This window comes from Nilaparvata lugens, chromosome 1, assembly GCF_014356525.2.
Source record: "Nilaparvata lugens isolate BPH chromosome 1, ASM1435652v1, whole genome shotgun sequence".
NCBI classification, from domain to species: Eukaryota; Metazoa; Arthropoda; class Insecta; order Hemiptera; family Delphacidae; genus Nilaparvata; species Nilaparvata lugens.
This window is the reverse complement of record NC_052504.1, coordinates 71,204,187-71,213,333: the sequence shown is the minus strand read 5'-3', so window position 1 is coordinate 71,213,333 and position 9,147 is coordinate 71,204,187. Positions and strand designations below refer to the sequence as shown.

Here is a 9,147-nt window from a genome sequence, read left to right as displayed (position 1 = left end):
TGGTGATGTACATAAGTCCGAGTCAACAAATTTTGTTGATTCTTCTTCACGTACATGAGGCAGAGAAGGAGGAAGTGGCTGATTACAGTTAGAATACCCAACCTAGCAAAAATGGGTGTGATGATATTGAATCATCATATGACTAGTGTTTTCTTCTTATGTTTCTGTTATCAGATGTTGAACTATTTATTCTAATTTTTGAATCTGTTATGAATTCATTACTGATCAATAAAGCCTAGAATGCAGAGGTTTTTCATTACAATTTATTGATCAGTAATCCAAAATCATCAAATCAATTCATCTTATCAAATACGAGTCAATCAATTTCTATTCTCTATTTCACAATTTCTATTCAACAACAAATGTATAATCTTCAAATCTTTTGTGGAAACGAAAACTGAAAATTCGCGTTACAATGGACAAATTTTTGAAACCAGACAAGTTTGATGGTGATCCGAATTCTCCAACAGCTCTACAAGAATGGAACTTCTGGCTAAAGACTTTTGAGAATTTCATCGCATCTTTTGACGAAGAAGACATCAATGATGAAAGTAAGTTGCGGTTGCTTACCAACTTTCTATCTCATTCTGTTTATCAAACAATTGCCGACAAAAATTCATATACTTCAGCTATTGACGCACTAAAATCTGCATATGTAAAACCAATAAATGAAATATTCGCTAGACATAAATTGGCAACTAGAAAACAGTCTCCAGATGAGACAATTGACCAATATAACCAAGCTTTACAACAACTGAGTAAGAATTGTGGGTTTGCAGATGTTGATTCTGAAACTCATAGGAAAACATACATTCGTGATTCATTTATCTGGGGCCTCAGCTCTCATCAGATAAGACTGAGACTTTTGGAGTTTGACAAGCTAACTCTTGATGAAGCTATTGAAAAAGCACATGCCTTGGAATCTGCCAGAAATCAATCAGCTTCTTACTCTTCTGAAATAACTCTTAATGCCACTTCAAATAATTCTTCAGAAAATTCATGTAAAGAAACAAATTTGTCAGCTGTAAAAACTGGAAGCTCAAGTTTTCAAAAATGTTATTTTTGTGGTCGTCAGCGACATAAAACACGTCAGCAGTGCCCTGCACTAAATGACTCATGCGAAAAATGCCAGAAAATAGGTCATTGGAAAAATGTCTGCAAATCTACTAAAACTTCTTCATCTTCGGCGCTTATTGCAGCCTCTACTGTTCTTGAAAATGCTACAGTACAAGCTCAGGTAAACAACATTCCTACTTCTGCTTTGATAGATACAGGAAGCTCTGAGACATATATTTCACACTGTTTTGCTGAAAAATGTGGACTTGAAATGTACCCTACAACTGGTGCAGTGTCCATGGCTTCAACATCACTAAGAAAGAACATTTCCTTTTATTGTGTAGCTCATTTAGAATTTTCAGGTCAACATTACCCCAAAACAAAATTCAGTGTATTGCCTGATTTGTGTGCTAATGTTATTGTAGGACATGACTTACTTAATCAACACTCTGAACTTAGAGTTTCATTTGGAGGAACTAAACCCCCATTGACTATCAATTATCTGGCTCCAGCAAAGATAGAACCTCCACCACTTTTTGAGTTTTTAACTAAAGACATTAAACCTATAATTACTAATCCCGAAAGCATTCTCTTGAAGACACTAGTTTCATGGAGAAAGAAATTGAGAAACTGCTAGCCGATGGAATTATTGAAGAAAGCAGGTCTCCCTGGAGAGCTCAAGCATTTGTAGTGAAGAACGAAAATCACAAAAAGCAAATGGTAATAGACTATTCTCAAACTATTAACTGATACACACATCTTGACGCATATCCCCTCCCTAGTCTTGAAGATATTGTTTCTAAGGTCTCAAAAAACTCTGTATTCACCACTATTGACTTGAAAAGCGCTTACCACCAGGTACCCCTACGAGAAAAAGATCGACCTTTCACTGCATTTGAGGCATGTGGCCGTTTGTATCAATTTCGAAGGCTTGCTTTTGGTCTGACAGATGGTGTACCCACTTTTCAGCAAGTCATTGATAATATTATTAATAATGAAAAACTTGAAAAAACGTATGCATACCTGGATGATGTGACAATATGTGGTAAGAATCAGAAGGAACATGATTTGAATCTCAAAAAATTCTTAGATGCAGTACAAAAATATAATTTTACAATCAATACAGAAAAAAGCAAATATTCACTTACTTCAATAAGCTTGCTTGGCTATAAAATTGAAAATGGGACAATTTCTCCTGACCCTGAACGTCTGAAACCATTGCTCAATCTTCCACCCCCAGATAATAGAAAGGCTCTTGAGCGAACAATTGGAATGTTTGCACACTATTCCAAATGGATATCCAATTATTCAGATAAAGCTAAATGGCTTCTTACAGCAAAGACCTTTCCTTTGACTTCTGAAGCTATAGCTGACTTCAATCAACTCAAAACTGAGATTTCTAAGGCAGTAGTTAGTACAATTGACGACTTTGAACCTTTTGTGGTTGAAACAGATGCATCTGATTTTTCAATTTCAGCTGTCCTATCACAGTGTGGACGTCCAGTAGCATTCTTTTCTCAGAAGCTGAATGATAGTGAGCGTAAACATTCATCCATTGAAAAAGAGGCTTTTGCTATTGTGTGTGCTCTTAAAAAGTGGAGACATTTCTTACATGGAAGATTCTTCAAAATTATCACTGACCAGCGCTCTGTATCATTCATGTTTGATATGACTCATCAAAATAAAATAAAAAATGAAAAAATACAACGATGGCGATTGGAGATGTCATGCTACAATTACGAAATAATTTACAGACCAGGAAAGGACAACCAAGTAGCAGATGCACCTTCCAGAGTGTGTAATGCAGCTCAAACCGATAAATTACACTCCCTACACTGTGACTTGTGTCACCCTGGAGTGACCAGAATGATTCATTGGGTAAGAACTCATAATTTACCCTATTCAGTTGAGGATGTCAGAAAAATGACTTCTTCATGTCAAACATGTAATGCCATAAAACCTCAATTTTTCAAGAAATTGAAATCTACTCTCATAAAGGCGACATATCCATTTGAAAGATTAAGCGTGGACTTCAAGGGTCCTCTTCCATCAAAAACTAAAACAAATATTTGTTGACAATAATGATGAGTACTCTAGGTTTCTGTTTGCATACCCTTGTCCGAATATGAATTCATCAACTGTAATTCAGTGCCTTGTGAACTTGTTTACCACATTTGGTTTACCTTCTTATGTACATACTGACAATGGAACCTCTTTCAAATCCAGAGAGCTGCAGGAATTCCTTCATAATCGAGGAGTAGCCACTTCCATGTCATCACCTTATAACGCACCAGGAAATGGCCAAATCGAACAAGAAAATGGTACAATTTGGCGCACAGTGTCTCTTACATTGAAGCATAGAAATTTGGATGTATCTGATTGGGAATCTGTGCTCCCAGATTCTCTACATTCTATTCGATCCCTATTGTGCACGGCTACTAATGAGACGCCACATGATAGGATGTTCCGACACTATAGACAATCATCTAATTGTATAAGTAGTATAAAAAGGGGGAGTCTGGGACACAAGTGTCCCAGACTCCCCCTTCACCTCAAGGTCACCCAAGATGACCTAACCTAACCTCAAGGTCACCTCAAGGTCACCAAACCTAACCTCAAGGTCACCCAATTAATTAATTAGAATTAATTTCATGACCTTTGGGAGTGGTGGGAGACTGTTTGGGTATATATATATATGGGAGCTCCTAGCCATAAGAGCTATCATCGTGTTGCTGACTAGTTGGAGACAAGTTGCTGTTTTTAGTGTGTGTGTGTGTGCTACAGTGCAGTTGAATAGCAAAGTAAGTACAATCTATATTGTTTATTATTATTGTTGGTTATTATTTTAAAAGACCCATTTTGATGAGAATACTTTATGTGGGGGACTTTAAGATGTCTCCTCACACACACATCATCATGATCATTCATTTTGAGATAGAATAAATAGAATTTTAAAAGACCCATTTTGATGAATACTTTGTGTGGGGTACTTTAAAATGTCTCCTCACATATCATGATGATCATTCAGTTTGTATACTATTCATTTTTTTCTTCTTATTATATAAAAAACTATTCTTGTTGAATGGGCATTGTAAAATCCAACCCTCCCATACTAGATAACCACCCATACAATATTAGAGAACCACCCATACTAACGGCATGTATGTTGTTTTCAGACAATATGGAGCGCAATGCATCGACTTCCTACCCTTCTCCTCCTCCACCTCGCCCTGATAGCCCACCTCCACCATACAGCGAATTGACCCCAGTTACCCATCGATCAGTCACCCCCTCATCACCTCTCTACCGCCAGTTCCCTCCACAGTACAGTTTCCAACCACCCCGTCCATTATCTCCACAAGATACACCAACCTCAAGGTCACCATCAATTTTCGAGCCATCCCGACCCAGTACACCACCCTCCCCATCAATGATAGACAAACCATCCTCTAGACCAAGAAGCCGAATGTCCTGCATCAGCGTCCTTACTCCATCATCCTCATCATCATCCTTAAATATGGTTCCTCCAACACCACCACTAATGATGGATGTAAGATGTGTATCGCAAGCACAGAGGCGTGCACTGATCTGGCTGAAAGCAAACCTTAACCTTGTTCCCAACTATTTCCAACGCTTGCTGGACAATAGTGATAGCGACAAAGAAGATCCTACAGATCATAGAAATCGCTATATCGCCATCTGCCCTGTCTGTCATATTGCAGATCAATGCAACTTGTTATTACCATGCATGCACCTTGCATGCGAAAATTGTACTACTGGTACCCCACCCAAATGTCCTTGCTGTAAAATACGTTTTTCGGGATGGCTCGAAGTCAATCAAACTATCCACCCTTAATTAAACTGTCCTTAAGCATACCCCTCAGTACAGCTACACCCATCACGTCAGAATGAATAAGGTCAGACATTGAAAAATTAAGTTTTAATGCTTCATCAAATAACACTGCATGAACAATGCTTCCAACCCTCTTTCTATGCATGACGGTTATGATGGATACAAAAAATATAATATAATAATACTGCTTATTATATATATTGCAAACATGTACCCCTACAACTATGGATGTCGCTAATATAGGTCAAACTATTACCAGTAGAAATGTAATGAGCATCTATTAACATATATATGGAAATTACAGATGCCGAATTCCACCGCTACCACTGATGCCTCTGCTGCCGCAGCCTCTGATGTCACTACCACCCCATGCAATGCCATGTCTACCACCCCATGCAATGCCTCTGCAACTGATACTGCTACCATTGATGCCTCCGCTACAACCGACACCTCTGCCACAGCCTCTGATGCCACTGCCACCCCAACCGCTGATGGTGCTGCCAACAATGCTGCCAACAATGCAGAGATAGCTGGAGCAATCTTCAGAGAGGGTAGAGTATTCAAACCTTTCACCCTAGAGAATCTTGCCAAAATGCCCAAAGGAGTACAGATCAATTCACGCTATGTGAAACGTGTAACCAGTATAAATGGGGAGGGAATAACTGCCGAATTAGAAAGAGAGTATGACTATGCACGTTGTTTCATGCCCAAAATGTATACCAACACAGTGTTCAAAAGAGTGGGGGAAGATCCAGTTGATATGACTGGGTATAGTGTTATTATACGTGAAGTTTCACCTTTGAAAAATCGTAATCGTACACATACGTTGGAATTTTTCAAAAATGGAATTCCATGTTCCGAAGCCTAAATGCATAAATGTAAACTTGATAATACTTTTTTAAAACAAAAAAGAGAAGAAATTGTTTAATAATATTAGTATAAAATGTTTTTCAGATTTCAAGACGCTGTCATATGAAGATAGAATGGAGTATTTCATGAACATGAGGAAAGACTTTAAAACTATATTGTTTGAGCTGATAACTGCATTGGAGAAGTATCAGTCTCATGAGTATCTTGCAAACAAATTTGATTGGTTCATACAAGATCATTTTGGAAAAGATTTATTTGATCATTGGCCTGCATGTTACAGGCTGTCAACAGTCAAACAGTCAAAATGCAGTTGTGCATTTTCTATGTGCTGAATGATGATTTTATTGAGGGTTTAGGCGGAAAAAAATTTATTAAAAATTTACTCTTGTTGTGTGCAGTGGGAGCAGGTATTTTTTATGATACAGAATGAACTGATTGGCTTGTATTATCAATAGGTATTGTAAAGATGTTGTATACTTTGGAAAATTTGCTTAAAATTCTTGAAAATTTGTTAAAAATTCTAAAAATGTATTGCTGTATACTTGTAGCATTATGCTTAAGAATTCAGAAATGTATTGTTTTATAAGAGTTATCTTGATGTAACAATTTGATGCTTGAAATTCTAAAAATTGTATTGCTGTATACTTGTAACATTATGCTTAAGAATTCAGAAATGTATTGTCTTATAAGATTTATCTCGATGTAACAAATTCCAGAAAAAATGTATTGTTTACTTGTAATAAATTTTGAAAATAAAAGTATTGCAACGTTTTAAATTTATTTTCACTACACTGTAGCACATACACGTACATATAAAAGAGAATTGAACAATTTCCTATTGAGTTTTCATTATCCTTTACCATGTCATACAGAGTAAGCTGCTTAACAAGGAATCAAAAACATCAAATAAACAGATATCCATTGTGGTGTAGTGGTTAGCGGTGTCACTTTCCATGCTGTAGGTCCCAGGTTCGAACCTTCAGGGGTATAGATTGATGTCGGGTCCCAATTGTTGAGGTAAGTATACAGGGTTGTATACCATTACACCTCAATGGATATCTTTTGATATTTTGCATCTTGGTCAACCTGTTGCAACATGCCAATAGATATTGGGCAGTAGACAAAAAACTGTAAACATATAATGACAGGGGAGGAGTGGGGTCGTTGAAACTGTCTTCATTGAAAGCATAGCAACCTAATTTCTTACCTATATGAGGAAGTAGGATAATCAATAATAACAAATGGTTCATTACACATAGTATTTATTGACAAACATATAATCAATCTTCAGTATTGAACAGAATATACAGCTGAAGAAGTCTTTCTCCTCGGCTATAATCATTGTTGGTGACATAATGCTCAACTGATGGCTTATTCCTTTCACGAACAATGCATGGATGTCCATCAACTTTGTCATATCCCCCAGTAGATGGCGGTGGCATAGGTATGCGTACAGCCTTGTAGATGCTAATCTCAAAAGCCGAATCACCAGATGTTCCGTCCTCCAGCCTGATTCGTTTCACATGTCCTGCACTATCAATTTTTGTAAATCCTGCAAATGTAATCTCCTTTTGACCCAGTCCCAGTAGACATTTAGATTGTTGTCCGCATATAAAATCACACTTGTAGTATTGGTCCTGATTGAGAATGCTCAACACAATCTTCACATCCTTATCCCTCCAGTTGGGTACCTTCTCAAGATTAACAATAGCAGCCATTCTACCCTTATCCAACTTGAAGAAAGATTTTAGCAGTATGCAAGTGTCATCAAACATGACAGTGAATTTCATTGCAAGTCCTGGTGGGCAATGACACATTGCCCTCTTGTTGATAGTATCCTTGATACTCTTCATAGTTTGCATGAAAACTTTCAGCAGGAAACATTTCACATAGGTGGAGGTCACATGAGTATTTCTCAATGGGTTGCGAAGATCATCGCATACAAAGAAAACGTTTCTATCCTTGACTGCATCAACAACAGCCTGCTGCTTCTGTCTGAGTCGTATGCATGCACAACTATGAGATTCACGATCTGCACAAAACTCTAAATGACCACTCTCCTTGAAAAAGTCGCCCAATGTCATTATACCGTGATAATTCAGTTCAGCTTCAAGCTCACTCACTGCATTAAACAGATAATGTTCACGTTCACTGTCTGACAACATTGTAAGACTGAGTGCATTTTGTTGTCAGCATCATCTTTTATACTCTGCTTGCTGAGTGGTGAGGGTAACCCATTTCCTGTTTCAATAGGTCTGTATGACGTAATATTGCATTACATTGCGCAATAGCTCCACGTGAACACATAGTGTGCACTTTACTCAAAGAGGAGTGAGGAGGAGGATAAATGATAGAGCATAGAGTTGATTACAATATTTCTTTTTATTGATAATGCAAATGAGTATTAACAGCATTGAAAAAATTGCGACAAAAGGTTCTATCTTCTAACAAAGTTTTGCTAATCCATCCATGTAGAGCAATAACAATTTTCAATGAGCAAAATAGTTGTGTATTTGACAATCCATCAGTGTTGTTGTTGACGTTGTTGGTTGACCAATCTCCAAACGTTGAAGATGATAGCTTGTTCCTCACCATGTCGATAAAGTTGAGTAGATGATGTTCTGGGCAGTATATGCCATCAATCTTCTTGATCAGCAACTCCAAATCAGGTGTAGCAGGAAAGAAATAAGGTGATGATAGGTCCAGGTACTCCACATTGTTCAGTTGTAGAATTGTATCCAGTAGAGTAATCTGCTTATATCCATGGACAAAGATTTTAATTGGACGCTGCTGGTTCTGATCCAACCACCTTCCAACTGTTCCACGCACAATTTCCATCAAAGCCGAATAGGGAAGATGTTCTGTCCCACAGTCTGACCACCTGAGTCCATGTTTAGCTTGATGTATACAGTTGTTGGCGATGATTTGCCTGCTAGTCTTGAGCAGAGACTCGGAGTAGGGAGGCTTGAAAAAGTAGTGATGAGTAGTCACATGATGCTCATCATCTTGCTCCAGGATAGCCATCTCCTTCACAATAAACTTGTTGTCCAAACCTTCAAAACCTTGAAAGTTCATCAGGTACAGTGGTAGTGGTCCAAAAATGTTTTCCGCTCTACTCGATGGCCAGTCATCTACACCACTTTCTGCTGTAATGTAGGAGTCGTCATCATTGAGTCCAGTTGTACTTGTAGAGGCATCTTTCATCAGTGGTCGCTCACCAATAACACAGCCCACCACGTCCTCCCCTTCATGCGAAGACAGCTCCCCCTCCTCCATAAAGAGTCCTCTGTATCCTGTCATGACTGGCTCATTCATTGTCTTGAGCTCAACTGAGCAATTTATCACTGTGCACTGACTATATATCTTTT

The 9,147-nt window shown here is 38.0% G+C and overlaps 1 protein-coding gene across 1 annotated transcript; it reads left to right on the top strand.

Moving 5' to 3' along the window:
* The first annotated feature begins 5,199 nt into the window (after positions 1-5,199).
* On the top strand, positions 5,200-6,135 carry LOC120354507. The gene is made up of 2 exons (XM_039441812.1): positions 5,200-5,460; positions 5,864-6,135. The coding sequence occupies exons 1-2, from the start codon at positions 5,214-5,216 to the stop codon at positions 6,109-6,111; spliced, it is 495 nt and encodes a 164-aa protein (XP_039297746.1). The 5' UTR covers positions 5,200-5,213; the 3' UTR covers positions 6,112-6,135.
* Positions 6,136-9,147: the final 3,012 nt, after the last annotated feature.

Excerpts from the sequence above, each read along its gene's own strand:
- LOC120354507 (XM_039441812.1), top strand. The coding sequence starts at position 5,214 with ATGCCGAATTCCACCGCTACCACTGATGCCTCTGCTGCCGCAGCCTCT. Across the intron at positions 5,461-5,863 it reads TGGAGCAATCTTCAGAGAGG|ATTTCAAGACGCTGTCATAT; the intron begins GTAGAGTATTCA and ends AATGTTTTTCAG.